Source organism: Dendrobates tinctorius, unplaced genomic scaffold (assembly GCF_039654945.1).
Source record: "Dendrobates tinctorius isolate UK_male_01 unplaced genomic scaffold, ASM3965494v1 ptg000251l, whole genome shotgun sequence".
In the NCBI taxonomy this organism is placed as follows: domain Eukaryota; kingdom Metazoa; phylum Chordata; class Amphibia; order Anura; family Dendrobatidae; genus Dendrobates; species Dendrobates tinctorius.
Window position 1 is genome coordinate 5,929,252 of NW_027361918.1, and position 24,900 is coordinate 5,954,151.

At 46.7% G+C, this 24,900-nt stretch overlaps 1 protein-coding gene across 1 annotated transcript in view; it reads left to right on the forward strand.

Moving 5' to 3' along the window:
- The window catches only part of TRIM54 (tripartite motif containing 54), a 92,935-nt gene that overhangs the window by 13,763 nt on the left and 54,272 nt on the right, over positions 1 to 24,900 (forward strand). The window contains exons 3-6 of the mRNA XM_073557789.1: positions 5,027 to 5,198; positions 5,473 to 5,568; positions 11,672 to 11,905; positions 12,014 to 12,036. Of these exons, the coding sequence (XP_073413890.1) occupies positions 5,027 to 5,198; positions 5,473 to 5,568; positions 11,672 to 11,905; positions 12,014 to 12,036 (525 nt within the window). The remainder of the gene's footprint in view (positions 1 to 5,026; positions 5,199 to 5,472; positions 5,569 to 11,671; positions 11,906 to 12,013; positions 12,037 to 24,900) is intronic.

Below are 24,900 nucleotides of genomic sequence, written 5' to 3' on the forward strand. Positions count from 1 at the left end.
GCTACCTCTGGCGAGCACATAGAGGGCTGTGCGGCCCTCCAAAGAAATGCCACCCCTCACCATTACTGACCCACTGCCAAATCGGGATGAAGGATGTTGCAGGCAGCAGATCGCTCTCCACGGCGTCTACAGACTCTGTCACATCTGTCACATGTGCTCAGTGTGAACCTGCTTTCATCTGTGTGGCCTGCTGGAGGTCATTTTGCAGGGCTCTGGCAGTGCTCTTCCTGTTCCTCCTTGCACAAAGACGGAGGTAGCGGTCCTGCTGCTGGGTTGTTGCCCTCCTACGGCCCCCTCCATGTCTCCTGGTGTACTGGCCTGTCTCCTGGTAGCGCCTCCAGCCTCTGGACACTACGCTAACAGACACAGCAAACCTTCTTGCCACAGCTCGCATTGATGTGCCATCCTGGATGAGCTGCACTACCTGAGCCACTTGTGTGGGTTGTAGAGTCGTCTCATGCTACCACGAGTATGAAAGCACAACCAAAATTCAAAAGTGACCAAAACATCAGCCAGAAAGCATTGGTACTGAGATGTGGTCTGTGGTCCCCACCTGCAGAACCACTCCTTTATTGAGGGTGTCTTGATAATTGCCAATAATTTCCATCTGTTGTCTATTCCATTTGCACAACACCATGTGAAATTGATCGTCAATCCGTGTTGCTTCCTAAGGGGACAGTTTAATTTCACAGAAGTTTGATTTACTTGGAGTTATATTCTGTTGTTTAAGAGTTCCCTTTATTTTTTTGAGCAGTGTATATATTCCCGGCCTGGAACTGGTGCTATATATACCGCCCTCACTGCAGAGTGCCCCGATAACCAGTATGTGACAGGGCAGCCTCTTCGGCGACTACTTATCCAAGGTGCAGTTCCTTGACTAACCTGAGGGTAAGGGGGTGCCAGAGAGCTGTGACTGTGTAAGCTCCATCACAGGTTGGTGATGGCGGTGTGATATCCATATCTCCGGCTCCTCTCGTGTGCGCGGGCGTTTTCCTTACAAGTGGTGGCACAGCGGTGGGATTGAGATAGTGTGTGTGTGTGTGTGTGTGTGTGGGACCCCTACTCCCACACACTAGAGACTACCAGCTGTAGCTTTTGCTGCTGGGGTCTTAAGATCAGCCCAGCACTAGACTGTCAGAGTGCAAATAATAATATAAAGTGTGTGGGTGCAAGGGTCGCATCTCTGTGTCAGTAACCAAAGAGTACAAGGATGGCTAGTGGCACCAAGGCCAGAACCCAGGAAATGGTCAATGCTATGGTAGATGGAGAGGAGGTGGACGATTGTGTCGTTCAAGGCGATGGAGATTGCAACCAATGTTCCCCAAGGAGCCCGCCACCCATGCTGAGTCCTGCAGTGGGCTGCCCCTCATCTGCCCACCCCAGCCGAGCAGGATCTGATTCCCTCTCCCATCACCTGTGAGAGGTCACTATAGTGATCAGTACTACACCCAGATCACCAGGACATAGAGCAGTGATATCACTGTATATACAGTGCGTACGGAAAGTATTCACACCCCTTTACATTTTCACTCTTTGTTTCATTGTAGCCATTTGGTAAATTCATAAAAGTTCATTTTTTCTCATTAATGTGCACTCTGCACCCCATCCTGACTGAAAAAAAACAGAAACTTAGAAATTTTTGCAAATTTATTAAAAAAGAAAAACTGAAATCTCACATGGTCATGTCTTCAGCCCCTTTGCTCAGTATTGAGCTTTAAACATGCCTCCATCACACCTATCCTCAAAAAGCCCTCTCTTGACCCATCCTCTGTATCTAGCTATCGCCCTATATCACTTCTCCCCTACGCCTCCAAGCTACTGGAACAACACGTCTATCTTGAACTGTCCTCCCATCTCTCTTCTTGCTCCCTCTTCGACCGCTTACAATCTGGCTTCCGGTCACACCACTCCACTGAAACTGCCCTTACTAAGGTCACCAATGACCTCTTAACCGCCAAGAGCAAGCGACACTCTACTCTGTCCTCCTCCTCCTGGACCTGTCGGCTGCCTTTGACACAGTGGACCATTCCCTATTATTACAGACTCTCTCATCCCTCGGCATCACAGACTTGGCCCTATCCTGGATCTCATCATACCTAACAGACCGGACATTCAGCGTCTCCCACTCACACACCACCTCCTCACCTCGCCCCCTATCTGTCGGAGTCCCACAAGGTTCAGTCCTTGGGCCCCTGCTGTTCTCTATTTACACCTTGGCCTGGGACAGCTCATAGAATCTCATGGCTTTCAGTATCATCTCTACGCTGATGACACACAGATCTACATCTCTGGACCAAATATCACCTCCCTACTAACCAGAATCCCTCAATGTCTGTCCACTATTTCATCCTTCTTCTCCGCTAGATTTCTGAAACTCAACATGGACAAAACAGAATTCATCATCTTTCCCCCATCTCACATCACCCCCCTACGAACCTATCAATTACAGTAAATGACTGCCCACTCTCCCCAGTCCCACAAGCTCGCTGCCTCGGAATAATCCTTGACGCTGATCTCTCCTTCAAACCACATATCCAAGCCCTTTCCACTTCCTGCCGACTTCAACTCAAAAATATTTCACGAATCCGTTCATTCCTCACCCAAGAATCTGCAAAAACCCTAGTCCATGCCCTCATCATCTCTCGCCTTGACTACTGCAACCTCCTGCTCTGTGGCCTCCCCTCAAACAATCTCGCACCCCTCCAATCTATTCTAAACTCTGCTGCCCGACTAATCCACCTGTCCCCCCGCTATTCCCCAGCTTCTCCCCTCTGTCAATCCCTTCACTGGCTCCCCATTGCCCAGAGACTCCATTACAAAACCCTAACCATGACATACAAAGCCATCCACAACCTGTCTCCTCCATACATCTGTGACCTCGTCTCCTGGTACTTTCCTGCACGCAACCTCCGATCCTCACAAGATCTCCTTCTCTACTCCCCTCTTATCTCCTCTTCCCACAATCGCATACAAGATTTCTCTCGTGCATCACCCCTACTCTGGAACTCTCTACCACAACATATCAGACTCTCACCTACCATCGAAACCTTCAAAAAGAGCCTGAAGACCCACCTCTTCCGACAAGCCTATAACCTGCAGTAACCACCGATCGACCTAACCGCTGCACGACCAGCTCTACCCTCGCCTACTGTATTATCACCCATCCCTTGAAGATTGTGAGCCTTACGGGCAGGGTCCTCTCTTCCCCTGTACCAGTTATGACTTGTATTGTTTAAGATTATTGTACTTGTTTTTATTATGTATACCCCTCCTTACATGTAAAGCGCCATGGAATAAATGGCGCTATAACAATAAATAATAATAATATTGAGGAGACGCACCTTTTGAGCTAGTGCAGCCATGAGTCTTCTTGGGAATGATGCCACAAGTTTTTCACCCCTTTATTTGGGGATCCTCGGCCATTCTTCCTTGCAGATCCTCTACAGTTCCGTCAGGTTGGATGGTCAATGTTGGTGGACAGCCATTTTCAGGTCTCACCTGAGATGCTCTGTTGGGTTTAGGTCAGGGCTCTGGCTGGGCCAGTCAAGAATGGTCACAGAGTTGTTCTGAAGCCACTCCTTTGTTATTTTAGCTGTGTGCTTAGGGTCATTGTCTTGTTGGAAGGTGAACCTTCAGCCAAGTCCGAGGTCCAGAGCATTCTGGAAGAGGTTTTCATCCGGGATATCTCTGTACTTGGCCGCATTCATGTTTCCTTCAATAGCAACCAGTTGTCCTGTCCCTGCAGCTGAAAAACACCCCCCATAGCATGATGCTACCTCCACCATGTTTTACTGTTGGGATTGTATTGGGCAGATGATGAGCAGTGCTTGGTTTTCACCACACATACCTCTTAGAATTATCACCAGAAAGTTTTATGTTCGTCTCATCAGACCAGAGAAACTTATTTCTCATCATCTGGGAGTCCTTCATGTGGTCTTTAGCAAACTCTATGCGGGCTTTTATATGTCTGGCACTGAGGAGAGGCTTCCGTCAGGCCACTCTGCCATAAAGGCCCGACTGGTGGAGAGCTGCAGTGATAGTTGACTTTGTGGAACTTTCTCCCATCTCCCTGCATCTGTGGAGCTCAGCCACAGTGATCTTGGGGTTCTTCTTTACCTCTCTCACCAAGGCTCTTCTCCCATGATTGCTCAGTTTGGCTGGACGGTCAGGTCTAGGAAGACTTCTGGTGGTCCCAAGCTTCTTCCATTTAAGGATTATGGAGGCCACTGTGCTCTTAGGAACCTTGAGTACTGCAGAAATTCTTTTGTAACCTTGGCCAGATCTGTGCCTTGCCACAATTCTGTCTCTGAGCTCCTTGGCCGGTTCCTTTGACCTCGTGATTCTCATTTGGTCTGACATGCACTGTGAGCTGTGAGGTCTTATATAGACAGGTGTGCGCCTTTACACATCAAGTCCTATCAGTGTAATTACACACAGCTGGACTCCAATGAAGGAGTAGAACCATCTCAAGGAGGATCACAAGGAAATGGACAGCATGTGACTTACATAGGAGTGTCTAAGCAAAGGGGCTGAATACTTATGACCATGTGATATTTCAGTTTTTCTTTTTTAATAAATTTGCAAAAATTTCTACATTTCTGTTTTTTTAGTCAAGATGGGGTGCAGAGTGCACATTAATGAGAAAAACAATGAACTTTTTTGAATTTACCAAATGGCTGCAATGAAACAAAGAGTGAAACATTTAAAGGGGTCTGAATACTTTCCGCACCCACTGTCCATCACTGGTGAGGCGTCAGTATACTGACCTCTACAGTGCTTGTATACATCTGTGTGTGGAGCGCTCCCTCTGGTGGTGGCTCCATAGAGAATTATATTGTGATTCCTGATCCTTCCTCTTGTTCTTATTCCTTATTAATCAGTGCAGAGTTCAGCCATAACTTCCATATGATGGGAATTATCTGAGATGTAGGTGGAGAACATCTGGTGTGGCTCTCTGTTTAGTTTTCCTGTAGAGTAGACCCCCATATTTCTGTGTTGGCCCCCGATGTCTATCATTGTCTTTCAGGCCTCTCAACACCAAGTCAGAGCAGCACCTGATGTGTGAGGAGCACGAGGATGAGAAGATTAACATCTACTGCCTGACGTGTGAGACCCCAACCTGCTCCATGTGCAAGGTGTTTGGAGCCCACAAGGACTGTGAGGTGGCCCCACTGTCCAGCATCTACAAAAGACAGAAGGTACCATCATCCCATCTTTGGCCACTGGTGCAGTGGAGAATGCAGTGGGTTGGCTGGTTTTCGGTCCCCTTCTCCGGCCCTCCGCCTGTTGGGGGGCCAATGATCAGACCCATCGGCAGTGCGCTGACTCCTGGGTCTTGCTGCCTCTGTGTACGGTCTGGTTGTTCTTGACATTTAGTAGACTATTTAGGTGGATTTTTCCTCTTGTCCCCGTAAATGTTTGCTAAAAATGAATGAGAGTGCTGCAGCCCTAGTGACACCCGTGTATCCACAGAGCGACCTCAGTGACGGCATCGCCATGCTGGTGGCCGGGAACGACCGCATCCAGGCCATCATCTCACAGATGGAAGAAATTTGCAAGAGCATTGAGGTAAGTTGTATGATTGCTGCTTCGTGGCCTACATAAGTGTTCACACCCTCCCTGCTCGGGTGTCTCCTGTACTCTTTATGTTCCAGTCTGGGGTCACCTATGCTATATATAGCAGACATATTATGGGGGTGTATTGCCAAATTTTTAACATTAAGGTTTGGATATGGTTTTAAAGAAGGCTACTACTTGCGATTTAACGCAATTTTATTTCAAAGTACAAAATTAAAGGAATAGTATGATTGCGTCCACTTTGCTATATTTTAACATATAAAGGTTCAGTACATATAAAGATTAAATACATGTAAAGGTTCAGTACATACACTCACATCATCACCAAGGAGCTTTTCATACATCATCCATCTGGAATATCAGAGAAGCAACACCAAGACAGAGAACCCCTGGAAAATTCACCACGCTGCACGGGCGTCCCCACTTATGAAACACATAGAAGTACAGGCACCCAACTTTCTGCTTCTTAGTCCTGTTTCTCTGGCCTTACATAGTGATTTGCACTAGGTGCAACTCTGGTTCAGTGTCGCCCTCTAGTGGCCAACTTTTGTGATGAGATGAACTAGAGATACAAGGCAAGCATCAGACAATGGGGCAATAACCCCACACAATTCATAAAGCTCCCAAGATAACATGAGTCCACAACAGACAGAGGTTAAATAAACCTCCATGTTTTACAATAACAAACATAGAATTATATGTGAGGTAAAAGCTTTCAGACAATGGAGTAAACAGTTCTCAAGATTGTGTCACTATGAACATTGTCTGTATCTGTATGACCAGCAATGCTGCCCTGTAATGGTCTGAATGCATTCTGTGTCTTTAAATATGGATTCAAAATATCCATCTTTATGTTCACACTACAATCCACCCTTGGCTATTTTGAGCCATGCATTATTTATGCAAGGTACCACATAAGGCCTCGACTCTTGCCTTATCTCCTGAGTTAGCCCTCTGTCTGTTCTCTTTTCCCACTCAGGTAAGAGGGGGCGCTACTGTGCACCGCTGTACACCAACCTGATAAACAAGGCAACACAGACAAGGGTTAACAGAAATCTCCAGGCATACAAATATTCACTCACATGTAACAGAGGAGTGCATCGGGGCATTAGCCATGCAGCAAATGCTAGCTCTGACAAGGATTAGTAACAGAGCCCAGATTATAAAGGGGAAAAGAGTGGCTAACCGAGCTCAGCTGTGAGCACAGGGATTTCCAACATGGCCAATTAACCTCTGTTCTGCCAAAAGAAATAAACATTTAAAATGAAGGAGAAGTGCTTCTTCTCAGCGCTGGAGTAGGAGCAATCAGAGGCTGCGGTCTTCTGGCTCCACACTGTCACGGTAACCCCATGACACATGCTGCCTGTTTTTATTTTTCCAGTCAATCACCAAATCTACATGGGGGCGTCTATCCATGTGTGGGGCGTGGCCAGTAAGTCAATAACTCTTATCTTTTTCCTTCCATTGATCCTCCATTTTAGATGATGACATCTTGGAAGGATCAAATGATAACCTCTTCATATGGGCTTTCCTGTATCAAGGCTTTCATTTCAGCATAAAGATCCTCAGTCCCCGGTGCTGTGGGCTTTGTGGGCCCTCTCTCTCCCCGTATCCTCTCTCTCCCCGTGTCCTGTCTCTGTCTCCCCATGTCCTGTCTCTGTCTCCCCGTGTCCTGTCTCTCTCTCCCCGTGTCCTGTCTCTGTCTCCCCGTATCCTGTCTCTGTCTCCCCGTATCCTGTCTCTGTCTCCCCGTGTCCTGTCTCTGTCTCCCCGTGTCCTGTCTCTGTCTCCCCGTGTCCTGTCTCTGTCTCCCCGTGTCCTGTCTCTCTCTCCCCGTGTCCTGTCTCTCTCTCCCCGTGTCCTGTCTCTCTCTCCCCGTGTCCTGTCTCTGTCTCCCCGTGTCCTGTCTCTGTCTCCCCGTGTCCTGTCTCTCTCCCCGTGTCCTGTGTCTCTTCCCGTGTCCTCTCTCTCCCCGTGTCCTGTCTCTCTCCCCGTGTCTTGTCTCTCTCTTCCCATGTCCTCTCTCTCTCTCCCCGTGTCCTGTCTCTCTCTCCCCGTGTCCTGTCTCTGTCTCCCCGTGTCCTGTCTCTCTCTCCCCGTGTCCTGTCTCTCTCTCCCCGTGTCCTGTCTCTGTCTCCCCGTGTCCTGTCTCTGTCTCCCCGTGTCCTGTCTCTGTCTCCCCGTGTCCTGTCTCTCTCTCCCCGTGTCCTGTGTCTCTTCCCGTGTCCTCTCTCTCCCCGTGTCCTGTCTCTCTCCCCGTGTCCTGTCTCTCTCTTCCCGTGTCCTCTCTCTCTCTCTCCCCGTGTCCCCTCTCTCTCCCCGTGTCCTGTCTCGCCCCTGCTGTGGAGACTCAGAATCTTTTACTGTGACCTCTCCATTATGGGAAACATTCGGCTTTTTATTCCTCTCTTGTGATACAGTTTCCACATCTCTCCAGTACCAGTCCCGTCTATTCTCTCCCTGTGGACGCCATCCTTTATTAAGGCCCTAAACATATATTTCCGGGTAATACGGGGTCTAGGATTGTAAGGACTTTTGTCACTGTATCGCTGCTCTTCAGCGGGAAAATTCCCTTTTTGTTTGGGACCCCAGTCTCCCAGATCCCTTAGCTCTCGTATTGCCTCCAGTGTATTGGCGATTGTTTCCCCAGTCTGATTTACCATTAGCGTCACCATGACGTGTGTATAAGCTGGAGGGGCATGTCCAACGATGCGATTCCTAACAGATACACTTACACCTACTTGCATATAATCATCATAGGTGTTTGCGGAAATAGCATTTTTCATGACCTCCTCCTTCAACCTCTGAGCACAATCTTTTAACGTAAGCCATGGTTTTTCATTGGGCGGCCAGTCCGCCTCCGATGGCTATTTAGGGTGTGGGCACGCGCTGCGGATTCTGCTGCGGTGTACAGTACCGTTATTCCCTATGGGAATTAAAAACCGCAGTGCAGACGGTGCAGATTTTTCCGCGCGGTTTTTCTGCGGTTTTGAAACTGCAGAAAGAATTGACATGTCATTCTGCGGATTCCGCTGCGGTTTGCCATCTCCTCCATTGAGAGCAATCCGCAGGTGAAACCGCAGAGCAATCCGCAGGTGAAACCGCAGAGCAATCCGCAGGTAAAACCGCAGAGCAATCCGCAGGTGAAACCGCAGAGCAATCCGCAGGTGACACCGCAGAGCAATCCGCAGGTAAAACCGCAGAGCAATCCGCAGGTAAAACCGCAGAGCAATCCGCAGGTGAAACCGCAGAGCAATCCGCAGGTGAAACCGCAGAGCAATCCGCAGGTGAAACCGCAGAGCAATCCGCAGGTAAAACCGCAGAGCAATCCGCAGGTGAAACCGCAGAGCAATCCGCAGGTGAAACCGCAGAGCAATCCGCAGGTAAAACCGCAGAGCAATCCGCAGGTAAAACCGCAGAGCAATCCACGGGTGAAACCGCAGAGCAATCCGCGGGTGAAACCGCAGAGCAATCCGCAGGTGAAACCGCAGAGCAATCCGCAGGTGAAACCGCAGAGCAATCCGCAGGTAAAACCGCAGAGCAATCCGCAGGTAAAACCGCAGAGCAATCCGCAGGTGAAACCGCAGAGCAATCCGCAGGTGAAACCGCAGAGCAATCCGCAGGTAAAACCGCAGAGCAATCCGCAGGTAAAACCGCAGAGCAATCCACAGGTGAAACCGCAGAGCAATCCGCGGGTGAAACCGCAGAGCAATCCGCAGGTAAAACCGCAGAGCAATCTGCAGGTGAAACCGCAGAGCAATCCGCAGGTGAAACCGCAGGTCTTTTGACCTACAGATTTACTTGCGGATTTTACAAAATCCGCGCGGCCAAATCCGCCCCCCAATCCGCAGCGTGTGCACATACCCTTATGCCGCAAAGCCATAGCCACAACATCAAGCATACTTCACACCACATGTGGTGGCTGGATCATCAAGGCACGGACTGCCTCCTTCACTACAGGCCATGACTGAGTATCCACAGCGTCCACCTGTACTACATGAGCCCCCATCTCCCGTAATCTGACTGCCCAAGCTACCAGGGATTCATTTGGCTTTTGAGAATAACGATCATGATGATCATTAAGCTCCTGCTGACTGTAATCCTCTACCGCATTCTCATTCCGTTTACCTGTCGCTGTCTCTACAGTCCGTCTCCGATATATAGGATGAACGTTCACTGGGTTAAGAGGAGCCATTTCCCTCTTTCCATGGAAATGTTCATCCTCAGACTCGGGATCGGTGATGTTTTCGGAGTCAGTTGAATTCCACACATCACCATCCCACTGATCTGGGTTCCACTCTCTCCCTGCTTTGCCAATGGCCAAAGCTACTTTCTTTTGATTCACCAGAACTTGAAAGTCCAGTCCCTCTGCCCTGACGCGCACGCTTCTACGGGCCCCCCTAAGAAGCAGGGCAAAACGTGCGTGTCGGGGCAGAGGGACTGGACTGTGCTACCGCCACTAATTGTTCATAACTTCGGTAATATCTTTCCTTGCACCTTACAATCATGAATGTATTCTTTCTCTTAGTATTGTTTCAATAGCTGTGTGACTAGGTCTGTTAATGCCGACACCTAGAGCAACAGCTGACACTGATTTTTTTCGGTCACAACCTGATGCACTCTAGTAGCACTTTACACGTTCTTTCATATACTTTAAACAGGTTATTCTTTCCTTTATGAATGTTAAAAAATGGGGAAAAAAGACGACTAAAACTAAAGCTGTTTACTTAATGCAGGCAATCACTTTATAGCGATACACCAGACCTTATCATAATAGATGAATGTAACAGATACAACTCATTCTAAGCATTCACTCCAATTTGCATTCTACTTTTTGCACTATTTATGCACTTTAAAAACTTATGGCCTTTTACTAATGAGATAATATGCGATTACATCTTACAAATGTGCCATTGCCTAATTATTGATGTTTATGTTAATTACCATATCCTGAAAATTCCACTACACGTTCCGGTCCCTCTTTCTTACTCTGCACCTTTTTAATACTTTCAATAAAAATATGTTATTAAAAAGTCTATATATATATAATTTATTGCAGCACTCCTTTTTCACCTTTGGTTTACACTCACCTGGGATATGTGTTGATATGATTTACCTGTGGGAAGTGTTTTACCTATTGAAATGGGTTTATTAAAACATTAAGGCAATAAGCTTTCTAAATATTTGCGATATAACGCAATTTTTTTTTTTCAAAGTACAAAATTAAAGGTATAGTATAGTATATATATAAGGGATTGCGTCCACTTCTGTATATTTAGACATATAAAGGTTCAGTACATGTAAAGGTTCAGTACATACACTCACATCATCACCAAGGAGCTTTTTAAACATCATCCATCTGGAATATCAGAGAAGCAACACCAAGACAGAGAACCCCTGGAAAATTCACCACGCTGCACGGGCGTCCCCACTTATGCAGGTATCACACCACTGCACACACATAAGTACAGGTACCCCAACTCTTTGCTTCTATCCTAGTCCTGTTTCTCTGGCCTTACATAGTGATTTGCACTAGGTAGTCACTCAGCGTCGCCTTCTAGTGGCCAGCTTTTGTGATAAGATGAATCAGAGATACAAGGCATCAGACAATGGGGCAATGACCCCACACAATTCATAAAGCTCCCAAGTCCACAACAGACAGAGGTTAAATAAACTTCCATGTTTTACAATAACAAACATAGAAAAACATAGAACTATTTGTGAGGTAAAAACTTTCAGACAATGAAGTAAACAGTTCTCAAGATTGTGTCGCTTTGAACATTGTCTGTAACTGTATGACCAGCAATGCTGCCCTGTAGTGGTCTGACCTCTGTATATAGAGGATCCGACAGCTGCAAAAAATGCCAAGGAATTGTCTGTAAATCATCTCTGCGGAAGGTGCAAAAACATGATTCTCATGGTCCAGAAAATCCCAATGACCCGTGCGTTATCCCTTCTCACACGTGATACTGTCACTGCTGTATCTAAGCCTCTCCCACATGATTATATAAGCGTCTCACAGGCCGTTATAGCCCAGCCTCCGCACTCCCGCCATGCTCCTTCCTCTCCATAATCTTTGGTCTCTTGGTGACAGGACAGCAGCCGCAGGCAGAAGCAGCACCTCAGCCAACGCTTTGACTCCTTGTATAACATCTTGGAGGAGAGAAAGAAGGAGCTCCTACAGATGATCACCCGCGAGCAGGAGGAGAAGCTGCAGTATGTCAGGGGACTCATCCGCCAACATGGAGACAACTTAGAGGTCACTTCCAAACTAGTAGAGACGTCCATACAGTCTATGGATGAACCACAGATGGCACAGTTTCTGCAGGTGAGACACTGATGGAGAAGTAGCATACATGACGGTCAGTCACCAATTCCAGCCTCTGCGTGAATACACCATACACTAGGATCTCATGTCTCCTCTTTCTTCTTACAGCAGGCAAAAGAGCTGATCAAGAAGTAAGTATGTTCTCAAGATACACGAGATACCACTAAGGCAATGTTCTGTCCTATCTGTCATATCCCGTGATGTTAGATAGAGATCTAACACATTTGGATGGAGATGTAACATTATGTCTGCCAAGTCCCAGGCACGGAGATGTAACACTATGTCTGTCTTGACCCATCTTGTCCTGTGATGTTGCGTGGAGAAGTAACACAATGTCCACTACGTCTCGTAAAGTTAAATAGAGATGTAACACGGTGTCTACTACGTCCCAAAGTGTTGGGTGGATATGTACGGTAACATGGTGATTGCCATGTCTCATTATGTTTAGTGGAGATGTAGCATGATGTCTACCATGTCCAGTGATCTTCTGTGGAGATATAACACAATATCTACTAAATCTCATGATGTTGGGTAGAGATGTAACACGATGTCTACTACGTTCATTAATGTTGGGTTAAGATATAGCATGATTGTCTACTGCATCACATGATGTTGGGTGGAGATGTAACATGGTGTCTGCCATGTCTCATGATGTTTAGTGGGGATGTAAGACAATGTCTAGCATGTCCCATGATGTTTGCTAAAGATGTAACACAACGTCTACCATGTCTAGTGATGTTGGGCAGAGTTGTAATACGATGTCTGCTACGTCACATAATGTTGGAGATGTAACACGATGTCTACTACGTTCTGTGATGTTGGGTGGAGATGTAACACGTTATCTACTACGTCCCATGATGTTTGGTGGAGATGTAACATGGTTTCTGCCATGTCTCATGATGTTTAATGGAGAGCAACACAATGTCTACCATGTCCAGTGATATTGGGCGGAGAGATGTAACACGATGTCTTCTACATCCTGTGATATTGGGTAGAGAGGAAGCATGATATCTACTACGTTCCATGATGTTGGGTGGAGATGTAAGACGATGTCTACTTCATCCCATGATATTGGGTGGAAATGTAACACAATGTATACTACATCACGTGGTAGTGTGTGGAGATGTAACAAGATGTCTACTACGTCCCATGATATTGGGTGGAAATGTAACACGATGTCTACTACATACTGTGATAGTGGGTGGGTGGAGACGTGTCCCATCACGTCTTGTCACACTCAGCCGTGTCCCATTACTTCTTGTCACGCTTAGCCTTGTCTCGTCACGTCTTGTCACGCTCAGCCGTGTCCCGTCACGGCTAGTCACATACTTCTACGCTGTCACTCCTCTTCTTCTATTTCTTGTCTTGTCCCTGCATGTTCTTCCACATATTCTCATTTCATTTCTGGTTGCGCCTTACTAGACCTGCCATCTGCTTTCCTGACCCACTGTGTCTGCCCATGTCTTGTCACGTATTGTCAATCAATGGTCGAAATTGGTTATATGGTGGCACTGTAGAGAGCGGGTGCCCACCCATCAATAAATGCAACAAGTCTAATGGGGGCACAGAAACAAGACACATAGATGAAAAATTAAAACCCACTGGACCACAGGAGGAAAGGGCATCTACCGAGGGAAGAAGATAGAAGATGGCATGTGATATATATATATATATATATATATATATATATATATATATACTGTATATATAAATAAAGAAAAATATATAATTATAGCATTCGACTGATAGCCAGAGAAGGAGGTAAAAGTAGAGAGCACTAACTCTATATTAATATCAAACATTATCGATATACATATGAATGCAAAAAATAGTGCTCAAGGCTCATGTAATGATAGGTAGTACAAATACCCTTTTGGGGCGAGCGCCACCCTCGCTTCCCTGGGCCACCAAGGTCTTTTTCTGACATTATTCTACCCTGTTTGCCCCTTTTTGAGTACTCACTTATGCCAATCATGTTATGTCATACACTACTGTCTGATGGCCATATGTTCAGGCTTCCTGCCAAAAAGCTATTAGCTCTTCACATAAATTGATTTATGTTTGGAGGGTCAAGTGTTTGACCATACTTTTGGTATTTGACTCTCCCTTGTGGATTCTCACCATATTTGTACTACCTATTGTTACATGAGCCTTTAGCGCTATTTTTTTTTTTTTACATTTTTGTTACTTACTTTTTTACTCTTTTTGTCTTGACCTCTTTTTATGACCACAAGATCAGTGTTCTCTCCTTTGGGTTTATAATGCTTCCGAATGTCTACTATTCACTGTCTAGCGGACACGTGTCAGTATTATCCTTTTCTTTATATGTGTCGTGTACATTTTTCTACAGTTTGACGTATATCATTTGCTCAGTCCAATTGTGTCTCATCAGGCTGTGTCTCGTGTTAACTGGCCACATCCCACCTCATCATGTCACATTATGTATTGTCGTGTGGCAGAGGCGTACCTCAGGGTTCAGCTCCGGCGGGGACAAAACATCTGAGTGTGCCGCCAACCGGTAACCCTGCTTACAACTACAGTGGCGCACCATGACCCGCCAAAGTCTTGACATATCATGGTAGATACCGGTCCTGTAGATCATGTAAGAGATCAAAGCATAGTTATAGATGGTGATTTACAGCTGACGTTCTTTCTGATGGAATCATTCACTTTTTCCGTCTTTTCCATCTGGCCCAGACCAACATGACAACTTCTCCAGCCACAACTCGGTGCAGAGATTACAACAAAAACAAAGCCTTATCCTGCTGATAACCCAATACTGAGCCACTGCTGCTATATTTGTCCCTATTACTGCACCTTCTGTTTGGCACAATAACAGCGCTCCTCTTAGTGTCTCCCCACTGTGCCCCTTGCATAGTAATAATGCCTCCTTTTTGCCCTCTAGATGATAAAATTGCCCCCTTGAAAATATGAATTCCCTGTGCATTTGCCCCAGAAACCAGTGTCCACATTTTGCCCCTTTGACGGCCAAGATACTCTGAGTGTCCTGTGGGAATGCTAGTCACTTGAGTGCGTGGTGAGGTAACACAAGAACCGTTTCCATTTAAATGTCCAGGTTGGTTTATTGGTGATTCATATACCATGCCACAAGCAAAGGAAAATACACAGCCTTTCAGTGTAGACAAAACAAAGTAAACAATCCCAACAAAGTCACTTTAGAGACAGTCCAAGACACATAGGCTGGATAGCATCCAGCATTCAGGCTCAGTCTGGATTCGTCACACAGGAGATCTTCTTACCTGAACACACAGTCCATGTATCAAACAAACAGACTGCATTTTAACACGTGAACCACCTCAGAGGTGTGGTATGTAGGCAGCCAGACCCATCCTTCTCTCAGGTTGCCTGTAAACCTGACCCAGATGCACAAAATAAGCTTCTTAGTACTATGTGCACTAGAGCATCAATGAAGGTTTACATCACAGAGGACAACCACCTCTGTGATACATACCCTCCATCAACTATGTGTACAGTATCCACCTTACATACCTTCCCCCTCTGCCTAAAGCCGTGGGGCTTGGCACCTTCTGCCTCTAGACATAGAATTCTTGAGATGGTATCGGCATTGCCATGTAGTTTCTTGGCTCTACGTTCCACATGGAAACTGACATCCTGCAGGGCTAGAAACAAGCTGGTAACTCTAGCATTTTTCCACTTTTTCTGCCTCATCCACCTGAGTTTGGCCATGGTCTGACACTAATTTTAAATTTTCTCCCTAACAAATAGTACCATAATGTGTGCACCACCCACTTTATGGCCAAGCATTCCTTTTCAACAATGGAATAATTCTTCTTATATGCCGACAGTTTCCTACTCAGGTAGAGCACTGGGTGCTCCTCCCCGTATATCTTCTGGGAAAGGACCACTCCTAATCCAACTTCTGAGATGTCTGTCTGAAGCACCAATTCCTTCTTAAAGTTGGGGGCAACCACAACAAACTGCTTACACAAAGCAACTTTCAGTTCTTGAAAGCTCGTCCCCACTTCCGCAGTCCATTTGGCCATAGCTGATTTCATCCCCTTAAGGAGGTCAGTCAGGGGTGCGACCATCATGGCAAAGTTTGGGAGGAATCTCCTGTAGTACCCCACAATTTCCAGAAAGGTTCAAACTTGCTTCTTTGAGAGTGGTTTCCGCCAGTTTTGGATTGCATCCACTTTACTGATATGTGGGTTGATCTTGACACTATCTACTACATATTATAAGTATTTGGCCTCTTCTTTCAAAATTGCGCACTTTTTCGTATTTATAGAGAACCCCGCCTTCTTGAGAGCATGAAACACCACCTGGATCTTTTGCAGATGACTTCCCTAATTCGGGCTAAAGATTACCATATCGACTAGGTATGCTGCAGCGTAATTCTAATGAGGTGCGAGGATCTAGTCCATGGCCAACGAGAAGGTGGCTGGGGTTTCCCGCAGTCCAAACGATATCTGGACGAAATGGAAGCACCAAACGGTCTTAGAGAAAGCCGTCTTCTTCTTGGCTTGTGACATGTGGATTTGCCAATATCCCATCACTGAACCCAAAGGAGGTTATGTAACATATGTACCATTCCCGGCAAAGTCTCATCGACATGCGGCATCGGTTATGCAATTTCCTATAATCATTACAGAACGTCCATTCACCATCAGTTTTGGAACCAGGACAATTGGGGTAGATCACCCGCTCTTGGATTCCTCCATGACTCAGAGATTCAGCATCTACTTTACTTCCTAGTTCCTTTAAGCTCAGTGCTCAACTGGCCTCCAATATGGTATTCTGTCAGAACTTCGTATTCTATGACCTTTGTACACCCCAGCAAATTGTAGAACAGGTCCCTGATCTGTTGCAGCAATTCCCGACACTGCTGTTTTTAGGTCTTCAACAGCATCTATGCGATTGCGACTCCTTTAACATCTGTTTCTGGCTTGACCAGCAAACAAAGTTTCAACGGGCTCCTTGTTTTGCCACAGCTTGATAAGATTAACATAGTACACTTGGTATGGTTTTCATTTTCCTGGTTGATGAACCTTGTAGTTCACTTCACCAAGCTTCTCATCCACCTCATAGGGGCCTTGCCATTTGGCAAAGAACTTACTCTCCACTATGGGAATAAGTACAAGGACTTGGTTCCCGGGGCTGAACTACCTCACCCAGACTGATCAGTTGTAGTCCCTAGATTGAGCCTCTTGTGCCTGAAGAAGATATCCTTTTAGGAAGGGCATTACTTTCGCAATCCTATCCTGCATCTGTGTGACCTGCTCGTTGATGCTCTGGTGGAGCGGGACTTCGACTTCCCAGGTTTCCTTTGCTATATCAAGGACACCCCATGGATGTCAACCATACAGAAGTTCAAACAGAGGGAATCTGGTAGAGGCTTGTGGAACATCCCAGATAAAAAGCAACAGATACACAGAACAACAGATACTCTTCAATGTTTTATTGAATCTTTATACAAGGCCTTACGTCTGTGGATGGTAAACTGACGTCTTCAGTTGTGTAAATTGCTGGACCTTACACAGTTCCCTCATCACCTTACTCATAAAGGGTGTTCCTTGGTCGGTCAGCATCTCCCTTGGTAATGCTGTCCGGGAAAAAATATGGACCAACTCACGGGCTATACTTTTCACAGAGGAATTTCTCAGGGAAAACGGTTCAGGATCGCATAGCATAGTCAAGGATAACCGATATATACTGATGCCCATGAGCAGATTTATCCAGGAGTCCGACCATGTCCATGGCAATTTACTTAAACAGCATTTCTATGATGGGCAATGACATGAGAGGACTTGGAGAGTAAGAGGTGGGGTCGGTAAGGTGTCAGGTGGGACCAGATTTCCTTAAGATTTCCTGGTGACATCCGGTCACCCCTATCTCAGAAATGTGGGCCTCAGGGGACACTACCTCCTCATCCCCCCCGCAAGGACACAGAAAGAAAACCCGTCAGACTCTGTGTGTGGTGACACTTCTTCAGGTTGGACCTGTCTCTTATCAGGGTAACCGAGCCCTATCCCCTTCTCCCACAAGTCCCAAAACAAACAAAAGTCTTGGCTTACGATGTGTATAAGGAGGAAGACATGTTGGTTACACCAATGACTATCCCAGGGTGTGAAAGACCGATGCATTTTGACTAGTCTTAGTCATAGTCTGTAGTAAAAACGCGTCGGGCTTGCACCCCGTGGGATATTCATTGGTGTATCCAACATGTCTTCCTTTTAATAAGTACAGAACAAATGTGAACTTTTACTTTTTCTTCTGTGATGGAAAATTTTCTTCTTCTATTTAGGCTTATGATAATGGGGTGCAATAGGTCCTGGACCACGCCAAACTTGTGGGACTCAGTAGCTTGGACCGTTTTAATGTCCACTCTTGCCTCAGGATAGTCTTTAGCATCCCTGTGAATGCAGTGAATGCCAACCTACTTCCTAGGTATCAGCTGGAGAGTAAGTGTGGCCCTCATGAGGGTCACCATACTCCCAGAGTCTAACAGTCCAGCTACATGCAGACCATACACCTTTATGGGACAAGCTTGTGCTGCAGTGCCACGAACCATCTCGGCGAGTAAATCATACTGTTGTTGCTGTTCACGGTGCTTCTGCTGCTTTTGCATAAGCAACTTATTCATCTCCTATTGTGCCAGCTATTGTTGTTGGTGCTGTTGCTGGAACTGGCCATGCATCATGTGTTTATCCAGGTCCTCCATGCTGTCTGACGTTGCTTGCTGGCTTATGGTCACCTTCACCCAGGATATGCGGTATCTTTGTAGCAGTCACAAGTGTTCCCAGGGATTGCTGCCCGCATTCTCCACCAATTGTGGAAATGCTACTCATTTGGGTATGTGGTGAGGTAACACAGGAACCGTTTAAATTTCCAAGCTGGTTTATTGGTACTTCATATACCATGCCACAGGCAAAGGAAAATATATGGCCTTTCAGTGCAGGCAAAACAAAGTAAACAGTTTTAGCAAAGTCACTTTAGAGACAGTCCAGGGCATACAGTCTCAATAGCATCCAGTGTACCAGCTTAGTCTGGAGACATCACACAAGAGGTCTTATTACCTTCACGCACAGACCATGTTTCAAACAAACAGATTCCATTTTATCATGTGAACCACATTCAGTAGTGGACTATGTGGGCAGCCAAACCCACCCATCTCTCAGGCAGCCCGTAAAGCTGACCAAGATACATAGTTACATACATAGTTATATAGGTTTAAAAAATTCCTAGGTCCATCAAGTTCAACCTTTCTCCACCAATTGTTCATTTTGTAACTAATTGAAATATAACCTGTAATGTTATGTGTATCGAGGAAATCAACCAGCCCCTTTTTAAAAGCTGTTATAATGTCTGTAATTTTTACCTCTTGTGTTCCGGCATTCCACAGTCTATCTGCTCTGACTGTTGTGATACGTTCTGATCGTGGGATTTTATCTCTCTTTTTATGCATCATAAAATCTTTTTTGCTCTTGCGACTGCAAAACAAGCCTCTTAGTACTATGCGCACTAGAGTATCACTCCAGGTTTACATCACAAAGGACAACCACCTCCGTGATACATACCTCCCATCAGCTATGTGTTGGGTAGCCACCTTACAGCCCCCATAACAATAATGCTTCTTAAGTGCCCACCCAAAATTTAATAATGTCCACTGAGTCCCACAATGTACATCTCCTGTATACATAGTTTGGTGTGACCACAGCTCTACAATACACAGTATGATGGGCCCACAACTCCCCTATACACAGAATGATGGGCCCACAGATCCACTGTACACTATATACAGTATGATGGGCCCACAGCTCTGCTATACACGGTATGATGGGCCAACAACTCCACTATGCACAGAATGATGGGCCCACAGATCCACTGTACACTATATACAGTATGATGGGCCCACAGCTCTGCTATATACAGGATGGTGGACCAAAAGCTCCACTATGTACAGTATGATGTCCCCACAGCTCCACTGTATATAGTATGATGACCCCACAGCTTTGCTATACACAGTATGATGGGCCTACAACTACCATATACATGGTATGATGGACTCGCAGATCCACCATATGCAATATGATGGGCACACAACTCCTCTACACGCAGTATGATTAGCCCACAGATCCCTTATACAGAGTACGATTGTCATGCCGGCCACTCGAGCGCCTTCTAAGAGCCATCAGATTCACTGCGTGTTTTGCTCTGCTCCATCCAGTACCTGACCATCGCTCTGAGTTGCCTTGTGCTACACTTCCAGCTCTGCTGTTTGTGATTAATAGGGGAACGTGGCCAAACTCGCAAGGCATTTGTATCCATTCTGTCCTGCACAGATCTGCTTACCCTGATATGCTTACCCTTCCATTCCTTGCCTGAACTTAGGTTCTTAGTAACTCAGTCTCTGGTTCCCTGTATTGGCTAAGGCTAAGTTCACACTTGCGTACCGGAGCTCTGCGGAGGGCTGCGTACTTCCTCCCTGAAGCCCCGCCCACTTCTGAACTTCTTCTGTTTAGCTCTGCCTACTTCTGCATGCGTTCTGCGTACCTATCTTTAACATTGAGTACGCAGGACATGCGGATGTATGTGGATATGAACTTAGCCTTATTCCTGTTTTATCTCACATGGCTTGCCTTTTTCGTTTATCCTGATCTCTCCGCTCCTGACATCGGCTTCCAATTCTGAACCTGTGCAGCCTGCTCCGACCTCGGACCGTCTGACTATGCTTCTGTCTCGCCCACCTGTACCCCATACCCAAGACTCTGACCCTTCTGTCAGCTGCTGCAGTCCTGGGGACTGCCCTGGAGTGTTACTTGGTCTCTACCGGCGGCCAAGCCTTTCCTCACCATCAGAGGCTCTAGTAAATACCCGGTAGACACTTAGTCGCGCACCTCCAGGGTAAACCAGACCTGTGCTGCAGGTCCACACCCAACAGTGTTACAGTAATTTCAGGCACGGACAACACTGACAAATTGGGACCCAATGACCCCAAGTCTAGTGTACAGGTACTTTATGAGGAGGTCCACTCTCAGCCACCCAGCTGCAGGATTTGTCCACTGCAATGTCCTCCTTGTCTTTCGCTTCTACCATGTATATCCAACCCTTCTTTGGACAGTCAGCATCTCCAAAGGAACCTCCTAATAATCCAGATTCTGGTGGAACTGCCAAGCTTCAGCTTCCACATCTGTCCCGCTAGGCTGGAAACCCAAAGGAGAGCCACTTGATTAGTCAGTGTCAGATCCACTTTGCATTCCACGCTCATCTCTTCCTTTGAACCAGATCAAGATAGCATTTATGGTCTCTCCTCTATCTGGACAATCCCTGGCCTGGGCAATCCCCATTTGAGATTGTGGTGGTCCGGAGACCTGCGATGTTAGGTTTTTGGAGATGTTCTATCCAGTAATTGAGGTCCAGGCCACAACTTCTCCGCTGCTTTGTCCCTTTTGTCCCTAAGGCAGAACATGGACACCATGGTCCAGTATGCCTTATGCTTCCATACTTTGGAGCTGGCTTGGAATGAAGAAGCCCTGATGGCGACCTTCTAGTAGGGCCTGGCCTGTTGTATCAAGGATAAGTTGGCAGGCAGAGTGAACTGTTTCTGTGCAGGCGCAGGTGGCACCATCTTGGAGGAGGAGGAAATTTTTTCTTCTTCTCCAGTAAAATTGCATTGCGGCTCATGCGCAGTAGCAGCTATCGGATCACAGCTAGACACCGATAGCAGCTAAAATTGATTTTTTTCCCCTCTAGCTGAATAACTTGAATAAAATGTTTTATTGGCACGCAAAACATGCGATGTTGCTGCAGAGCAGGTGACACGGCCGGACCTGCCTGCAGAAGTGTTTTTTTAAGCATATACAGATATTCATTATGTAAACTGGGGGCAGGTCAGTGAGGGATCAGTAAGCAATGACTAGCCAGGTCTTTCCCCGGGAAGGAACAACCACGGGAAGGGCAGTCTCCAATGAAGGAAACCACCTATGCCAAAACATGGTATCCATCCACAGACAGCTGTTTCGGGGTATTGCCCCTCATCAGTGTGGAGTAGGAAACTGGCTAGTAGGAGCAATGCCTAGTGAAAGGCTATGAACATAAGGATGAGTGACCTCATGGAGATCAACATCCAACACTGCGGAGACACCATCACATGTTTCTCAACGCAGTGATCTAGAGCAATGCCCCCATCCCTTATGGGAAATATGCAAAAGCATGTAAATCAACAGCCGCGGAGACACCATCACATGTTTCTCAACGCAAGCAATGACTAGCCAGGTCTTTCCCCGGGAAGGAACAACCACGGGAAGGGCAGTCTCCAATGAAGGAAACCACCTATGCCAAAACATGGTATCCATCCACAGACAGCTGTTTCGGGGTATTGCCCCTCATCAGTGTGGAGTAGGAAACTGGCTAGTAGGAGCAATGCCTAGTGAAAGGCTATGAACATAAGGATGAGTGACCTCATGGAGATCAACATCCAACACTGCGGAGACACCATCACATGTTTCTCAACGCAGTGATCTAGAGCAATGCCCCCATCCCTTATGGGAAATATGCAAAAGCATGTAAATCAACAGCCGCGGAGACACCATCACATGTTTCTCAACGCAAGCAATGACTAGCCAGGTCTTTCCCCGGGAAGGAACAACCACGGGAAGGGCAGTCTCCAATGAAGGAAACCACCTATGCCAAAACATGGTATCCATCCACAGACAGCTGTTTCGGGGTATTGCCCCTCATCAGTGTGGAGTAGGAAACTGGCTAGTAGGAGCAATGCCTAGTGAAAGGCTATGAACATAAGGATGAGTGACCTCATGGAGAACAACATCCAACACTGCGGAGACACCATCACATGTTTCTCAACGCAGTGATCTAGAGCAATGCCCCCATCCCTTATGGGAAATATGCAAAAGCATGTAAATCAACAGCCGCGGAGACACCATCACATGTTTCTCAACGCAAGCAATGACTAGCCAGGTCTTTCCCCGGGAAGGAACAACCACGGGAAGGGCAGTCTCCAATGAAGGAAACCACCTATGCCAAAACATGGTATCCATCCACAGACAGCTGTTTCGGGGTATTGCCCCTCATCAGTGTGGAGTAGGAAACTGGCTAGTAGGAGCAATGCCTAGTGAAAGGCTATGAACATAAGGATGAGTGACCTCATGGAGATCAACATCCAACACTGCGGAGACACCATCACATGTTTCTCAACGCAGTGATCTAGAGCAATGCCCCCATCCCTTATGGGAAATATGCAAAAGCATGTAAATCAACAGCCGCGGAGACACCATCACATGTTTCTCAACGCAAGCAATGACTAGCCAGGTCTTTCCCCGGGAAGGAACAACCACGGGAAGGGCAGTCTCCAATGAAGGAAACCACCTATGCCAAAACATGGTATCCATCCACAGACAGCTGTTTCGGGGTATTGCCCCTCATCAGTGTGGAGTAGGAAACTGGCTAGTAGGAGCAATGCCTAGTGAAAGGCTATGAACATAAGGATGAGTGACCTCATGGAGATCAACATCCAACACTGCGGAGACACCATCACATGTTTCTCAACGCAGTGATCTAGAGCAATGCCCCCATCCCTTATGATTGCTCTAGATCACTGCGTTGAGAAACATGTGATGGTGTCTCCGCAGTGTTGGATGTTGATCTCCATGAGGTCACTCATCCTTATGTTCATAGCCTTTCACTAGGCATTGCTCCTACTAGCCAGTTTCCTACTCCACACTGATGAGGGGCAATACCCCGAAACAGCTGTCTGTGGATGGATACCATGTTTTGGCATAGGTGGTTTCCTTCATTGGAGACTGCCCTTCCCGTGGTTGTTCCTTCCCGGGGAAAGACCTGGCTAGTCATTGCTTGCGTTGAGAAACATGTGATGGTGTCTCCGCGGCTGTTGATTTACATGCTTTTGCATATTTCCCATAAGGGATGGGGGCATTGCTCTAGATCACTGCGTTGAGAAACATGTGATGGTGTCTCCGCAGTGTTGGATGTTGATCTCCATGAGGTCACTCATCCTTATGTTCATAGCCTTTCACTAGGCATTACTCCTACTAGCCAGTTTCCTACTCCACACTGATGAGGGGCAATACCCCGAAACAGCTGTCTGTGGATGGATACCATGTTTTGGCATAGGTGGTTTCCTTCATTGGAGACTGCCCTTCCCGTGGTTGTTCCTTCCCGGGGAAAGACCTGGCTAGTCATTGCTTGCGTTGAGAAACATGTGATGGTGTCTCCGCGGCTGTTGATTTACATGCTTTTGCATATTTCCCATAAGGGATGGGGGCATTGCTCTAGATCACTGCGTTGAGAAACATGTGATGGTGTCTCCGCAGTGTTGGATGTTGATCTCCATGAGGTCACTCATCCTTATGTTCATAGCCTTTCACTAGGCATTGCTCCTACTAGCCAGTTTCCTACTCCACACTGATGAGGGGCAATACCCCGAAACAGCTGTCTGTGGATGGATACCATGTTTTGGCATAGGTGGTTTCCTTCATTGGAGACTGCCCTTCCCGTGGTTGTTTCTTCCCGGGGAAAGACCTGGCTAGTCATTGCTTGCGTTGAGAAACATGTGATGGTGTCTCCGCGGCTGTTGATTTACATGCTTTTGCATATTTCCCATAAGGGATGGGGGCATTGCTCTAGATCACTGCGTTGAGAAACATGTGATGGTGTCTCCGCAGTGTTGGATGTTGATCTCCATGAGGTCACTCATCCTTATGTTCATAGCCTTTCACTAGGCATTGCTCCTACTAGCCAGTTTCCTACTCCACACTGATGAGGGGCAATACCCCGAAACAGCTGTCTGTGGATGGATACCATGTTTTGGCATAGGTGGTTTCCTTCATTGGAGACTGCCCTTCCCGTGGTTGTTCCTTCCCGGGGAAAGACCTGGCTAGTCATTGCTTGCGTTGAGAAACATGTGATGGTGTCTCCGCGGCTGTTGATTTACATGCTTTTGCATATTTCCCATAAGGGATGGGGGCATTGCTCTA